The sequence below is a fragment of the Balaenoptera physalus genome (genome assembly GCF_965194825.1).
Source record: "Balaenoptera physalus genome assembly, chromosome: 3".
NCBI classification, from domain to species: domain Eukaryota; kingdom Metazoa; phylum Chordata; class Mammalia; order Artiodactyla; family Balaenopteridae; genus Balaenoptera; species Balaenoptera physalus.
In genome coordinates this window covers 61,024,539-61,040,098 of record NC_138890.1, presented here as the reverse complement: position 1 = coordinate 61,040,098, position 15,560 = coordinate 61,024,539, and the positions used below count along the sequence as shown (strand labels likewise).

The window sequence follows — 15,560 nt, the reverse complement described above, 5'->3', positions numbered from 1 at the left end:
ATCTCACTTACCTCTGGGAAATTGTGGGGACGTGTATCTGGCCCTCTCTAGGAGGGACATCAGCAGAAACACCAATGTCTATCCTCCCAGCCCCCCAAGCACCTTTTGCAGAGAGAAGGATTCGAGGTCACTGGTTTTATTTGAGTCCAGAGGGGAAGGTCTTGGCCTCCCCCCAGGCCCCAGGGCCCAGAAGCTGGAGGAGGGAGGGAGAGTGGCAGCACAGAAGAACAAGGCCGCCCCGCCCTCCAGGCAGCCTGCTGAAAGGAGGGGACAGATCCAGAGGAAGCCCAGCTCCCTTTAGGGGCTGACCAGGAAGGGGAAGGAGGAGTTGGACTAGAGCTCTGCCCTTGTGACTGGTGCCTCCTCTGAGCAGGCCCCCCGGGGGCCTCCACACAGCAATGCCTCCAGGGCCCCTTGACCTTGTTGGTGGGATTCATAGATCTGGTCTTCTCCAAACTCCCCCAGGTAGTGAAAGCATGTCTTGGAGAGCCTAGGGGAGCCCAGGAGGAGCCTCAGACTCTGCCCGGCCCACAGTGGGGCAGATCAAGGCTCCATCCCACCCCAACCCTCCAGTCATCACCTGGTGGGCCACGGCGCCCCCATGATGATCACACTGATGCTTGGCTCCGGCCCCTTGTTAAGTCCTGGGCCCATGAGACGTCTCACCTGGTCCACTTCTCCAACTCCGTAGCTGGAGGCAGTGGGAGGAGAGGGAGACAGCATTAGTGGAGCCCGTCACCACATGAAGCTGGGCACGCTGGGCATCTGCCAAGTTTAGTGCCCAGATTCTGATCCTCCTTGCTGAAAAACTGAGGACCAGAAAGGGGAAACTCCTGGCCCAAAGTCACACAGCAACCTTGTCTCCTGGCCACCTCACCCTTCTACTTGCTCCCAGCTCCAGAGCTCAGACTCTGTCCCAGCCAGTCCCCACCCTTGGGCCAGAGCCCTAGTGGAGTGTGTGTGGTGTTTGAGTGGGAGAATGAGAAGCCCCACTCATCAGCCTGCCCCTGGAGGAGGGGGGCAGGGGCCAGATTTTCAACTCACCCCTGCCAGGTCTGGGAGCAGCTCCGGTCCAGGACGTCTGTGTATACCGACTCGCTCAGCTTGCCACGGCCCCCGGAGTCCAGGGTGTGAAGCTTGGTCTCTGCCTTTGTCAGGTGCTGCCACATCTGGAACAAGGAGGGGTTGAGAACCAGGGCTTCAGAACTGCTCAGCGTGAAAGGAGGGGTGATGGGGGGGAGAACAGAAGCCTGGGTCTCTGAGAAAGAACGAGGCAATGGAGCCTTTTGAGCAGGAAGCACCTGTGAGGCAGGCTTCATGGCCCTCGCCCAGGTCCAGAAAGCTGGGACCACGCCAGCTGAGGCAGGATCCGCTGCCTTGGGATGGGGGGTGGGTGGGTGGGTGGGAAACACTGAGGTGGAGAATTAGGCCTGGGCATTGAGGCCCCTCCCCCAGGGCACACCTGCCCATCAGCACACACCATTTGAAACCACAAGAACAAGGAAAGAAAAAAAAAACCTCCCAGTCTTCAGTGACACGTGTACTCATAGCCCCCGTGCGCGTGCACGTGCACGTGCACACAGTCACACAGACACACACAAGATGTACTCAGGCATGCGTGACAGATTTGTATGTGAACTCAAGACACACACATGCTCATGGACTCATGGGATCGACAAACATGCACACGTGTACACATACACCAATGCTCCCCAGTCATGCTTTGGGAAGGAGTCCAGACTTAAGGGTGGTCCTAGTAAGGGAGGAGTCCGAGAGGACAAGCTAGTGACTCCCTGGTGTCCCAGAGGTCGCCTGCTCTTTGTTGGGCAGACAGATAGGTAAACTGAAGCAGGCTGGTGCCGGTGAGGTGAAGATGGCAATATCATGGAAGCCTGAGTCTAGCTCGATGCGGTGGGGGGGGTGGGTGGTGTTTAGGGATCCAAGGCCAGCGGTGGAATCTGAGGTAGATGGAGGGGTCTGGCTTGGGTGGGGGCCTGGGTAGGGGCAAGAGAACTGCTGGCGGGGCGGCGAGGGGGTGGGGGGCTCACCTGGTAGGCCACCGCCCTGCAGGCGTCACAGCGAAGGTGAGCAGGCATGTGAGCTGAGAACTTCTCTTCATCGTCCAGCTCGGGGGCGGTGGCTGTGAGCGGGGCCCTGTCCCCAAGGCCCCCTGGGATGGTCCAGGCCCCCAGCAGCAGCAGCAGCAGCAACAGCCTCATGGTCTGTGGAGCTGGCTCAGTGAGCAGGGCTGTGGTTGGGATGCAGGGGTGCACGTGTGTCCGCGCAGTGGGGGTTGCTGCAGATAGCCTGCCCCAGACCAATGGGGAACCGACACCTCACCCTGCCGTTCTCTCCCTTCCCCCAGGGCCCTGGAGACACCACTCGCGCACCTCCTCTCGTGGGACCCCGCCTCCAGCCAATGAGGCAAGGAGAGGGGCTGGGCCTGGGCGAGGACACATGGTGGCTGATAGCTCTCATGTCCTGGGACCTGAGCATATGGCCGGCACTGTGCTGAGCCCTTGGGGAAGGAGGTGGCTGGTTACTGTCATCTTAAATCTACCCCTGAGGACACAAAGGTTCAGAGAAAAGTGACACATTCAAGGCCACACAGCTAGAAGGGCTATGCTGAGATTGGAACCCAAGCCTGGTTGACCCCAAGGCCCACTGGCCACTCAGCCACCAGGAGAAATGAGGCCCCAGGCGTGGTTGCCAGCCAAGGCTCCCTCCCTGAGAGGCAAGTTCACTGAGGCAGGGACGCCACAGTGTATGAAAGACACACATGGTCCCCTCCCCCAGGCCACACCCAGGCATGGAAGGGCAGTCTGGGGGTGTTAAGGGACCGCAGCAGGAAATCAGACACCTTACACCAGTTGTTCCAGCCATAGTGGCCATTGGGTCAGCAATTTATTGCACACCACAATGCGGTGAGGGGCCCAGGAGTGGCCCAGGGCCCTCCTTGCCATCAGGACCAGCATCTCCAGCCACAGAAAGATGTCCAGGTTATTCTGACTCATAGTTCTCTCAGTCAGCTTCCAGTTCAAGGCAAGGGGGCAGTGACTCCAAGGGATCCAGGCCCCCCAGAGGCCTGGAACTTACGGAAGGCATTGATCTCCATCCCTGACACTGCTTCTAATGGTAACTGTTCTTCCCCAAACTCATCACATCACATACCAGTCCCACAAGGCCCAGCCACTTCACTCAGAACTCTACACAGACCCCCACGCAGAGCACCTCCCACACCATGCATCTCCTTCTGCTCTCCTCAGAAGCTCCTGGAATCTCAAGGCAATTGGAACACAGGCCCTGGGTCCTGTCCCTTCCTATGCTGTGGCCAGCCTGCAGAGCCAGCCCCTCCCTAGGTATGGTTGCCACACCTGTTACCAGGGCAGTGGAACCAGATGAGGGCTCCTCACAGGGGCATCCCTTCTTTTGCCAGCCCTAACCCACCCTCCACCCCACCCAGAGAGGTCAAGAGTCTCCTCTGGGACAACAGCTCAACCATCCTCCTTGCTTTTAAGTCTTTCCTGACGACGCACTCATCTGTCCCCCACCCTCGGTAGGAATGGCTGGAACCTCCACTCCTAACCCCAGGACCAGCCAGTTCAGCTCTGAGGGCTTAAGACAAGCCAAGTCAGAGGCTGGGGTTGAGGGGAGAATGAGGGGCGGTACTCCCAGCTGGAGACTACAGTCACCTCCCCACCTTCCCCGCAGTGCCCCCGCCCCAAGTCCCGGGCTGACCCTCCAGAGCCCCTCCTGTATTACTTCCCTCTCCACCTCCACCACCTGTCCCCGCAGCTCCCTCTCTCAGATGAGACTCACCTAGGGCCTGCACTAGCCACTCTCCCCTGCAGCCTCCCAGGCCAAGGCTCAGATCCTCTTGCAAAGAGTAACAGATTTGATAGCCAGTGTCTTTCTCTCTTCATCCCATCAGTGCTCACTAGCCTGCTCCACCTCTGCTGGGCCCACCTTCAGGGAGACACAGACAGCTCACTACCTCTGGGGGCAGCCCTGTCCCCTGCAGCTCCCATTTGCTGCTGCCCCTGAGGAACCCCATCACCCCCTCAGGTCGGCTTCTGGGGCCATGTCCTGGGATTTCTCACACTACCAACTAAAAATTGTCACTTGCCATCTGCCTCTAGAAGGATGAAATCACTAGCCAGTGCAATCGCTGACCTTCAATACACGCTGAAAGGAGTTCTGGGCAGAGATCAGGAATGAGGCCCTCTGTGCTCTGGGAAAAACTGGCAGAAAAGGCCTTTAGATAGTCAGATATTTTCAGGAGAAGATTTTATGAGCCCAATTTCTTGCATCTTCTCATAACTAGAAAAGCACTAAAATCATTAATGGACATCTACTCCTTGTGACTAGCAGCAACCTTCTGCCAAAATATGTGCTTGATTGCCTGTATGCCCCTTCACCAAACCCACATATATACTGACTTCCCCCACTTACCTCTTCAGAGCAGTTCCTCAGTGCTGAGAGGCTGTCTCCCAAGCTTATAGTTTTCATTTTGCCCCAAATAAAACTTAACTCACAACTCTCACGTTCTGCATTTTTTTCATCCCACAACACACACACACAGCCCTCCAACACACCACACTCTGGGAATGCTTGGGAAAGGGGTATACGATTTTGTCGGGGGGAGGAAACAGGCAGCCATTTCCTGAGCTCCAGCTCCATCAGCGCTGGGGGTCTCAGATAAGCACTCTGAAGGTAACTTCTGGTCTGAAGACTGCATGAGATGGGTAAAAGAAAGAGGTGAAAGAAGGAAAAGAGGGCACAGGACTGGATGCCAGAACCTCCAAGGCCATTAATGGGCCCCAACACCATGGGGATCAGGCCCTGGGGCCTCACACGGGGAACAAGGAGCCCTTGCTCGGCTGGGCGGGACCCAAGCTGGAGGGTGGAGCACAGAGGAGCAGAGGAGGCGCGGGGCTGGGGGTTCCGCTCACTGGCAGGTAGTACATCCCGTCCAGGGGCCCCGCCTCGGAGGCCCAGTGTAGCTGGGGGCCGCTGAAGGCCGGCGGACCCGGGGATGGTGGCAGTGAGAGGCCAGGGATAGGCCCATAGCCAGGCGGGTAGAGGCCAGGGCCCAGGGCCAGCGGGGTGTAGACGCGGCGGGGTGGCACCGAGGGCGAGGGTGGCAGCAGCACCTCCACGTACTGCCCGCTCTCGGGGTCGAAGAGCAGCCGCAGCCGAGGCTGCCTCGGCGCCTCCACAAAGTAGTAGCGGCCGCTCTCTGGGTCCACCAGGACCTTCCCCGGGTGCGCGGCCCCGGGCGGCCTGCGCGCCCCCTGGGAGGGGCCTTCCGGGGACCGGTCCATGGGAGGCGCCGAGGCGGCGCGGGCCTGGGGCGGGGCCGCTCTGCCAGCGGACGCCTGGGGCTCCCGCGGGAGGGGCGACTGGACCGCAATCGCGGGCTCAGGGGCCATAGGCGGCGTCTCCTGTTTCGGTGCTATTCCAGGGCTCGAGTTAGGGTGCGCCTGCGGGGAGCTGGGGCGGGGCGGTCCGGGAGGTTGGGTCCCTGCCGGCCCTATCGGCGACTTCTGGGGTGATGTGCGAGCGCCGCCTAGAGGGCTGGTACGACCCTTGTCGTCGGGGACCAGGCGCTGGGGCTCTGCATCCCTGTTCTTTCCGCCAGGACCGCGCACCACAACTCCCTGGGTTCCCTCCGGCCGGCGGCCTAAGGCCAAGGCACCAGGCAGGCGGATCTCAGTGCGCGCGAAGGGTTTCGCCGTGCTGTTCTCTGCCCTCCGCCGCAGGACCCCGTTGGGCTGCGTAACGTCCCGGGGGACTGTGTCTGGGGTTGGCTCTGGGGTCTCGTAGGGGTGTGGCACGACCGGCAGAAAGTCCTTGAGAAAAACGGAAGTGTAGTGAGCCGGGGCGGGGGCCCCCGGTGCCTGCAGCTCTTGTGTCTTGGATGCGCCGCCTTCCTCCCCGCGGGGTTCCGCAGGAGGCGCAGGCAGCCCTGAGCCTGGGGTGCTTGCCGGGAAGCTTGGCGCGTATGTGGTCTTCACCATCTTGCGCACGTCGCGGGGCCGCGGAATGGCCACGCGCGGGCGTCCCGAGGCCGCTTCTCCAGAGCCCAAGGCTTCCGGGCGCGCATCGGCATCCAGGGTGCCCACGAGGCGACTGAGGGGCAGCTGGGGTGCAGCCACCGCTGGCGACAGCTGGCTGCCTCGGAAGGCAAGATCCGGCATCTCCCGCGTGGACGGACTCTGCGCCTCTGTTAGCTCTGGAGTCTCGGGTGCAGATGGCGTGGGTGGCACCAGTTCCTCCTGGGCTACGCCATTCATAGCTTCTCGCGTAGACACTACCGCTGAGCTCTGCACTGTGGAGTCCCACGTCTCTTGGGGCGATGGGCTCCACGTCCCAGTAGGACGATCTGGAGTCTCCCATGAGGACAAGGTTGGCGGAGACGGGCTCCTACTCCCCTCAACTGTATCCCCACCTGCCGCATGCGGAACCTCCCACGAGGAAGGAGCTTCGGGGGATGGGCTTCTTGCACTGGCAACACCCTGATTCCACTGGGAAAGGGTCGGAGGGGAAGGGCTCTTTCTGCTGACAGTTTCAGTGACAGCAGCATCCTGATTTCCCCATGCGGAGGATGCCTCGGGGAGCGACGGGCTACTCACCTTCCGGATAGCCCTATTCCACGGGGACAGGTTCTGGGGCGAGGGGCAACGAGGACCCCGCACGGTCCCATTTGGAGCTTGCCACAGCGGGGATGGGCTCCTCGGTCTCACAGCCTTACTCGAAACCTCCCGGGGGGCCCTAGACTGGGAAGAAGGACTCTGTGCCCTCAGGACGGTTCGATCCGGAGTCTCTCGCGGGAACCGAGTCTTGGTTTCCTGGTAGTGCGCCTCCTGGATCTTCTCCCCAGACTGCAGGAAGATGCTGGAACTAACTGGACCCAGCGGCTCGGTCCCGGGCGCGGGCTTGTCGCGCCGAATTGCGCGCTCACGGAGGCTAGGCCACGGTCGTGGGGCCCTGGCGGGGGCTGAACTATAATGCACACGAGGTGGCCGAGACCTGGCCTCCTCCAGGGCCACTCGAGTACTGCGGGGCGTTTCCGGGGTCGCAGGCTCTGGCGGTACCGTGGGTCCGAAGGTGGCGCTGCTTGGGGCAGGGGTCGCGGGACTCAGTTTTCTGGCCAGCGCCGTCTGCACGAGGTCCGCGGCAGCCTGCAGGCGGCCCAGAGACTCGTCCAGGGAGCCGGTGCGCAGGAACAGTCGCGGGGGCGGCGCGCTGGCCTCCCGTGGGGGACTCCGGGGCCGGGGGCGCAGCTCGATCTGACGTTTGGGCACCGTCCGGGGCCTGGCAGGCGCGGCACGCTCCTCCAGCGCCACCTCCACACACTCGAACTGCGCTGGGGTGGCAGGACTCGGCCCGCGGGGTCGCAGCTGCAGGTAGGTGGCCCAGCGGGAGCCACCGTCGGGGCCCTGGGGCTGCGGTTCGGCAGGGATGGGAGACGCGGAGCCGGGCGGAGAGAGGCTGCGGAAGGTCCGCGTCGTGAGCTGTTGCACCTCGCTATCCTCCGCGTCGGAACGGCTGAACAGGGGCCCGGCGCCGAAGATGACTTCCATCTCCCCCGACGGCAGCATGCGCAGCTGGGGCTGGGGTGGCCGCGGGCCCGAGGCCGGGCCTCGCGGGAAACCCGAGCCGGGCCCGAGCTGCTGGCGGCTATTCTGGGCGCTGACGGACAGGCGAGGCTGCGCGCCCTCCCCCAGCACAGGGGCCACCGTGGGCCAATTCGCCCTGCCCTCCGCGTCCGGCCCAACGTCCGGGGGCTCTGGAGAACCCGGAGCCGTGTGGTAGGAGCCTGACGAACTGGAGGAGTCCTGGCGCCGCGCGGGGGCGGCGGGCAGCCGCCCTGGGAGCCCGGGCAGGGTTGGCGGGGCGAACGCGGTCAGCATGCTGGGGCCGGACGCCGCGCACTCTCTCCCTCGCATTCGCCTCCGCTGGTGCCGCGGAAGCCCACACTGTCCCCGCCCCGCCCGCGGGTGCCGTGGGGTCACCGCGCCTTAAAGCGGCCGCGTCCGCTCCCGAGACAGCGGCGTAGGCAGCCAGAGAGACCTGGGCCCTGGGTCCTACCCTCCCAGACCCCTTCTCCCGCACGGCCGGAGAGCCTGGGGTGGCATTCCAGGCTTTGGTTGACAGGAAGGTGAGGGGAGGGCAGGCATCCAACTTGTACCCAGGAGCTAGGCCCAACTCCACTCATCCATCACAGGTGACGGAACGGAGGCTAAGCAGGGACCTGCCTGAGATCAAGCACTATGGCATGTGGATCAGAGTGTGAGCCAGGAGACCAGACAACTCAGGTCTTGCTAACAATTTCATCTTTATGTCAGCCCCCCGCGTCTTCTCATCACTGCAGTGCACCCCTCCTCCCTGGCCCTCCCATAGTCTGTCGCTAGAGCTCATAAGGGTGCATCCCCCCCTCACCTTTGATAGAGGAGCATGGCTTGGAGGGCTCCCCCCACTCCAAAAGTTGTACTGGGGCCTCAAAAAACTGCTGTCACTGGCTGGACCCACTGCCCTTAGTGGAAACCTAGGCTGGAGGGGACGAGGGGACAGTTCTAGCTTTTCAGGCTGCCAGAACAAGTCCCAGATGCTGATGTGGCATCTCTTAGGAACCTCTGGGGTAGGTCTGGTCCCTTCTCTAAAGCCCCTCTGAGGCAAGAATAGCTCTGTGCTCCCCCATGCACTCACAAGGCCCTCATTCCAGCCCCTGCCACCTCAGGACTTGCCCTGGGGACAAGTGCTGATGGGGAAGCAGCCACCACCTGTCATTCTCCTGGGACAATGACAATGGGCACCACTTGCCCTTAAACTTCTGGCTTCAAGGTCCTGCTATGACTCAGGCCCCAGCTGGCCCTGGAGCAAGAGCACTGGCCCCTCCTACGCATTCATTCTCACACTGACCCAGGAAAGGCTAGACTTGACAAATCTGACTCAGCCTCCCTTGAGTGGGATCCCTGCCTGGGGTGTCCCCTTGATCACCTAGGGCACATTAGTGATGGCTTCTGAGAGGATCAAGCCTGTCCATCACATCCAGCCCTGCATATGCAACTTGAGCACGTCATAGCCCCTTTACACACTGTTACCCCACCTTAAAAATAGACACAGCAGAAGAAAAACACACACACACACACACACATACACAGAACACACCATTGTCCTTTCCCCTTCCTCCATTTGTGCAGACTAATAAGCTGTTTGGGAGAAGTGTAAGAAGGTGCAAATGTGATTCACAGGTACAACGTTCTTGTTATGTGATGGAAACTGATTTCCCAAATTCACTGTGGTCCTGGAACCCACCATCTTTGAACTCTCCAGTCAGGGCTTCTCACAGACACATACACAACACATACACACATAGCCCTTCAAGTTGAGAGAGTTAAATTTACCAGGGCACTGGGGTAACCAGGGTTGTTTATGTAGGAAGGAATTTAATACCAAGAGTAAGAAGGGACAGTGCCTACTAGACAACCAAGTAGTCCTTCCCTAGGCTACAACCCCACACCCCCATGGGCCCCCACTACTACCCAAAGGAGGGAGGGAGGGGAGTAGCAGCGGCTGGAGACTCGAGGAGCATCCATTCTGAACACAGCAGTGGCCTGACAGGTGGTGGTCCAAAAGGCAGGCAGGGAAGAAGGAAGGAGAGTGTCTTTTGCCTTTCACCCTACCTCTTCCCTGGGGTCCAGGCCACTGTGAGGCCTCAGGGAGGTACCCACAGGGATTGGAAGGGTCAGGATGGGGACCACCACAGCAGAGAAGGCAGAGGTTGGGCATTACAGCCAGATGACAGGAAGGAGACGACCATGTTATTTTTCCCTGGGACGCTGGCGGCTGCGGGTCTGACGCGTCCCCGAGGCTTTCTTATGCTTCTGGTCCAGCACCTGGGCCATGTAGTTCTCCTGCTGCTTCTGGATCCGGAAGTCAGACACGTGATTCCTGCAATGGAGCCGGCTGGGCATGGGCTGGGGACAGCCCAAGGGTAGGGACCAGAGGTCTGGCTCCCCACTTCCATCAACAACCCCCAGCCTGGCCCGGACCCCTCACCTGAAGATCTCTTTCTGCTGGCTGATAACTTGCTGCAACTCCTTAATCTCATTCTCTTTGCCATTAAGTATATCTTCTTGCTTTATAATGTGAGACTCAATTTCTGTGGGGGAGAGAGGCAGGGAGGAGGAGTGGTTCCCATCCCATGAGCTCCTTCCTGAAATAAGGCATTCCCTCAGGGGTCTTTTCAGAACTTGGCTCCCCCCACCCAGGGGTTGTCCAAGAGGAGTTGCTAATACCTTCGTAAGAATGAGTTTATTATGGAGTCATGAAGGGGTGGGAGTGGAGGGCACAACATCTTGATGAATGTGTCAGTGACTTTACGGCTTTATTCTGGACCAGGTAGCTCACATGAGGGCAGGCAAGGGCCCTTGGAGATAGATGGTCAGCCCTGCCCAAAAGCAGGAGGATGAATGGCTCCTGCCCTCAACTCCTGCAGCTCTTTACAGATATCACCTCCTTGGCAAGACCCTTCTTAGTCTAAAATCACAACCCTTCCCAATACTTCCTATCCCCTTTTCCTGCTTTATTTTTCTTCTTAGCACTTATATCTCACAGACCATACATTTTGCTCATTAGTCTTTTCCTCTACTAGGATATAAGGTCCACAAGGACAAGGATTTTTTGTTTTATTCACGGCTTTAACCCTAAGGCCTAAAATAGTACCTGGCACGTACTAGATGTACAATACTTTTATTTGTGGAATGAACAGGATGTCCCCTGGGCCTTTAGGTCTTAGAAACATCACCTAGTTCAGTCATTTCAATCCAACCAGACATACTGAGGACCAGCTGGATGCCCAGCCCTGTGTTAGGGCTTCAGGGGAGAAGACAGGATCCCTATTCCACAGGGCGGGTGGGGAGGACCCAGGGAGATAGTGGTGGCAAAGCTTACCCCCAGATTAAGTGCTCATTAGAAGCAAGCGTAAGTTTTGTGTCTTGGGTTAAAATCCATTGAGGCTGTAGGGATCTGGGGTTGCTTCATTTACATAATGTCCCTCAGGGAGTCCTGGAAAATTCTGATCCTCAAAGGAAGAAAATCCTACTGCTTTTAAAGGCTGGACGAAGATTAACTAGAACATAAGCTCTGAAAATGCAGAAATACTGAAGCAGTGAAGGTTTCAAAAGAGAAGATCTGATAAAAAGTTAAGGCACACGTTACAGAGAGACACGGGTGAAGGAAAAGAATGAAAACATGGGCTCACTGGGTCACAGGACCAGGACTATTGAACCTCCTTCCCCGGGTCATCCAGTGAATCCAAACTGATTGCTTGTGAAGTTCTTATGGGAAAAAAGTATCATAAATGTGTTTGAATTTTTTAAAATAAATGCGAGCTAAATTTAGAATAAACAGCACCCAATGAGAGAATGGTTAGAAAAGCCTTTTGAGAAGAATAGGGAACTATGTAAGTGTAAAACTGGAACCATGCAAAGGGAGGTAGGGGGGGTGGGAGACAGGCCAGGGGGTAGCTCAGGTCACCAGGTCTCCTCAGGTGAGGGCTTAGGCCCTACTGGAGGAGTTCAGGACATTCTTGGGGGAGGCAGCCAGGCTCCTCCCCGTGACTCACACACCCTCCACAAGCAGACGCAGAGCCCTGAGGCCCTGGCTGCTCTCTAGGAAATGTCCTAGAGGAAGGGCCTCTAGCAGCACCAGGAAAGAACCCTAGGTTCCTTTTAGGGAAGTTGGGGGATGTCCAGGGAAAGGGGAAGGACTAGGAGACCAACATCCTTGGGTATGGAGGCACTGACTGCCTGTTGGGCTCCAGGAGGTCCTAACAGGAGCTCTTTTTTTTTTTTTTTAATTAATTTATTTAATTTATTTTATTTTTGGCTGCGTTGGGTCTTCGTTGCTGCGCGCGGGCTTTCTCTAGTTGCGGTGAGCAGGGGCTACTCTTTGTTGCGGTGCGTGGGCTTCTCATTGCGGTGGCCTCTCCTGTTGCGAAGCATGGGCTCTAGGCACGCGGGCTCAGTAGTTGTGGCTCACGGGCTCTAGAGCGCAGGCTCAGTAGTTGTGGCGCACGGGCTTAGTTGCTCCGCGGCATGTGGGATCTTCCCGGACCAGGACTCAAACCTGTGTCCCCTGCATTGGCAGGCAGATTCTTAACCACTACACCACCAGGGAAGCCCTAACAGGAGTTTTTGATCAAACAACCATGAGGCTTGTTAGTCCACTTGGCCAGATCAAGATGGCAGCCTGCTGGCATCTTTCCAGTGACAGTACTCACCAGGGGAGAGAGAAGGCTGCACTGGTGGGTAGGGGGTGCCCAAGGCTCCAGGTGGGGGCCCATCAGGAGAGACACTGAACCTCTTTTGGGCTTGAATTCTGGCCTACTCAAAATGAATGCTGCAGTGAATGAAGGAAATGTCGTATATGGAATTCACATCTACTTCTTAAACTAGGTAAGGGGAGTTTAAACTTAAACTAGGTAAGGGGAGTTTAGCATTCTGGGAAAATGAAAGGGGGTCCTAAGGTCTCAGGACACTGGGTAGCTCACTGAAAGTGCCCCACAACTCAGAGCACCAAATGAGCTAACAAGTGGCCACAGGCATCTGCATAGAGCAGAGTTGAAACCTAATGGCCCACAGACATATTTTCCTTGGCCCATACAATACTTAAAAAATTTCTAAATCAGTTGCCAACACTAAAAAGTCAGAAAAGCTTCCATTAAAATGTGGTTTCCAGTTTCTTTTTTGAAGATCTGACAGTACTGGGCCCCTATTCCCATGGCAGAGGTGCTAGGCCCTTGAGAGGGGGCATGGTTCTCCACAGTACCACAGTCCCCACTCCTCCTATTGGGTCCCCAACACTGAAACTAAGGGTCAGCTTCCACACAGCACTGTGCTTGCCCCGTTGTTCCTCTGGTAACAGAGTTATGAGTAAAGTACACTATTTCTAATAGTCACCAAAAGTGGGAAAACAAAAACGTGGACTAAGAAGGTCATATGTTTCAAGAAAAATGGGAGCGAGCCCATTCCTTTATGGCCATGAAGAATACTGTACACCAACTACTTCCCTCATTTCCGTGGCCTGCCTGGTCCCTGAAGGCCTTTGCGAAGGTGTGGCCCGCCTGGGCTTGCCTGTATCCTCAGCCAGGGACAGAAGTTGGGGTGAAACCCTGCTCTGGACACAGGCACTGGGCTGTTAGGGAAGAGCCCACGTATGTAAGCATGGGAGGGAGCGCGGGCCTCCCGCCTACCATTGCACTTGGTGATGAGCTGGTCCTTCTTGCTGGACTCCTGCAGGGCTCTGCTCTTGACACTGGAGAGCCTGAGTGGAGAAGATAAGAAAGGGTGGGAAGGCTGATGGGCAGATGGGACCCCCAACCGTTCCCCCACTACCAAGGCCCACTCACGCCTTTTCAAAGGCCAGCTTCTCTTTCTCCAGCTGTTTAGACAGCACCTCTACCTCTCCGAGGGCAAACTGCAACTTCTCCTCTTCCTTGGCCAGGAGAACCTTGGTCTTGGCATGGGCAGCTTTCTCTTCCTGCAGGGGCAGCAGCAGTGACCTCATTACCCCAAGCCACGTTGGGTCTCCTAGGCTCCCTTAACCAGCCCCCTTTCTCAGAAAGGCACATAGAAGCCAGGGTACAGGAAGATTCTGTCCTTACTCTTGGGGCTGGAGGCTCTCAGAGGCTAATACTCAATGACTCTACCCAATCACAGGGATCCTGGGAAATGGGGGAAGCTTAGAAGCTGACAGAGGCCATCACTTACCACCAGCTTTTTCTCCACTGCCTGGAACTCTTCTTTACTGACAAAATTTTCGTCCTGGAGAACCATCTGCAACAGAGCCTGGCTCAGGGAAGGGCTGGGGTGGTAGGGGTTTCTCTAGGGACCAGGACTGAGGATAGATAATGGGATGCCCAGGGCACCTAGGATGACACTGGGGCCCAGAGAAGGGAGAGTTCATTCCACAAGATTCACTGATGCTCAGCTCTACGTCCTGCCCTCAAGGAGCAAGAAGTCTCATGGAGAAGACAGCCCATGGCCACCACTTCTAACATGGTGTGTGCTATGATGGAGGTTCCCAGAGGAGGCCCCTGACCCGGCCTGGGGAAGGGTCAGAACAGCTTCAAGGGAAGGGGATGTCAACCTGATATCTGACTGCTAAATAGGGGTGGGCCAGAAGAAGAGGATGGAAAAGAAAAGTGTTCCAGATGGTGAGAACACACATGCAAAGGCCAGCTGCCAACAGAAAGACGTGGGCACCTAAAGGTATGCAGGTAATTCAGTGTCCAGAGCTGCATACTACCGTTAAAGAAATAGATGTGAAGTCAGTTTTATATGTCCCCACCTTCTTACCCAGATAAAAAACAAAACAGAAAAACCATGAACTCCAGTTGGCCAGGATTTTACCATGCCTGTCCATGTAATCTGTGGCTCCAATGCTTTGCACCCATGAACGGGGGTTTGATCAAAAAAGCAAAAGCAAAGGGACATAAAGGGGTTGGAAGCCCTTAAGTCAACATGTGAAGAGCCAATTCTGTGCTTACTGCACTCAGCATGGGGAGGGGATTCCATAATAGTAAGGATGTTATAGTTACTCTGCACACAAGGGCCTTGGGAAGTCAGTGAAGTCATCTGCAATTAGAAATGAGGAAATTGGGAATTCCCTGGCGGTCCAGTGGTTAGGACTCCAGCTTTCACTGCGAGAGGCCGGGGTTGGATCCCTGGTCAGGGAACTAAGATCCCGCAAGCCATGTGGCGAGGCCAAAAAAAAAAAAAAAAAAGAAATGAGGAAACTAAAGCTCAGTGAATAGATGGGCATATCTATCAGGCTCTGCACAACCAGTCAAAGAGAGTAGGAAACAACTTGGCTTTGACTAAAATTCCCTGGTAAATATTCACGAGACACTGCCCCCTTTTGGCTCCACCTCTACCAGACGGAACACATCTGGGCCCCGCCTCCTCGTGATGACGCTATTGGCAATGTGCTCTCGGCCCGCCCCTGGCATCGGGACAGGGTCTGGCCCCGCCCCCACCGCTTAGGCGTCCAGTCCGGCATCCCCCAGCTCTTCTGGCTGCGTACCACGTTCCTCAGCTGCTGGATCAGTTCCTCCTGAGACTCAATCACGTCTCGCAGTTGATCGAAGGCGAGACACACTGATCCTGACCCTCCCGGCGACCACCCGACGGGCGTCGCCATCTTTCGCCCCCGCCAGCTCGTTGGAAATGGCTGCCGCGGGTTGCCTCCCCGCTGACGCCCACCAATGAGAATGAGACGCCACAAAGCACCCTGGCAACCGGGGCGGGGACTTCCTTTGTTAGCAGGGATGGGGCCCGCCTCTTAAAGGAGCCGCTCTCTTAGAGGAGCCGCCTGGGGAAGAGAACCTCCAACACCGTTAGTAATTTAAGTTTATAGGGAATTTGCACATCTATTATATGATATGTTTCTCACGCAGTCCTGAGGAGCGGGCAGGGCCCGGCTTATACTTACTGTAAGGGCTGAGGAGCAGGCAACACTCAGACACCAGCCCTCAGCCTTCTCCCAGGGCC

At 57.3% G+C, this 15,560-nt stretch overlaps 3 protein-coding genes across 12 annotated transcripts; all 3 read right to left on the bottom strand.

Moving 5' to 3' along the window:
* Positions 1–120: 120 nt before the first annotated feature.
* Positions 121–4,839, bottom strand: MZB1 (marginal zone B and B1 cell specific protein). The gene is made up of 5 exons (XM_082454694.1): positions 3,820–4,839; positions 2,049–2,248; positions 1,045–1,169; positions 581–691; positions 121–490 (listed from the first exon to the last, which is right to left on the bottom strand). Exons 2-5 carry the CDS (start codon positions 2,217–2,219, stop codon positions 334–336), a joined length of 564 nt encoding a protein of 187 aa, XP_082310820.1. The 5' UTR covers positions 2,220–2,248; positions 3,820–4,839; the 3' UTR covers positions 121–333.
* PROB1 (proline rich basic protein 1) lies at positions 2,871–9,309 on the bottom strand. 2 transcript variants are annotated; one of them, XM_082454552.1, is made up of 2 exons: positions 4,174–9,309; positions 2,871–3,966 (listed from the first exon to the last, which is right to left on the bottom strand). In XM_082454552.1, the coding sequence occupies exon 1, from the start codon at positions 7,950–7,952 to the stop codon at positions 4,851–4,853; it is 3,102 nt and encodes a 1,033-aa protein (XP_082310678.1). In that variant the 5' UTR covers positions 7,953–9,309; the 3' UTR covers positions 2,871–3,966; positions 4,174–4,850. The 2 variants fall into 2 exon arrangements, with proteins under 2 accessions (XP_082310678.1, XP_082310679.1); XM_082454553.1 differs by having other exon boundaries at positions 4,453–9,309.
* A 123-nt stretch (positions 9,310–9,432) lies between these two features.
* On the bottom strand, positions 9,433–15,253 carry SPATA24 (spermatogenesis associated 24). Of its 9 annotated transcripts, none has more exons than XM_082454678.1 (6): positions 15,094–15,253; positions 13,779–13,844; positions 13,418–13,548; positions 13,262–13,332; positions 10,066–10,222; positions 9,433–9,972 (listed from the first exon to the last, which is right to left on the bottom strand). In XM_082454678.1, exons 1-6 carry the CDS (start codon positions 15,208–15,210, stop codon positions 9,828–9,830), a joined length of 687 nt encoding a protein of 228 aa, XP_082310804.1. In that variant the 5' UTR covers positions 15,211–15,253; the 3' UTR covers positions 9,433–9,827. The 9 variants fall into 9 exon arrangements, with proteins under 9 accessions (XP_082310804.1, XP_082310805.1, XP_082310806.1 ...); XM_082454679.1 differs by having other exon boundaries at positions 9,433–9,957; positions 15,094–15,252; XM_082454680.1 differs by having other exon boundaries at positions 10,066–10,168; positions 15,094–15,252.
* Between the last annotated feature and the right edge of the window lie 307 nt (positions 15,254–15,560).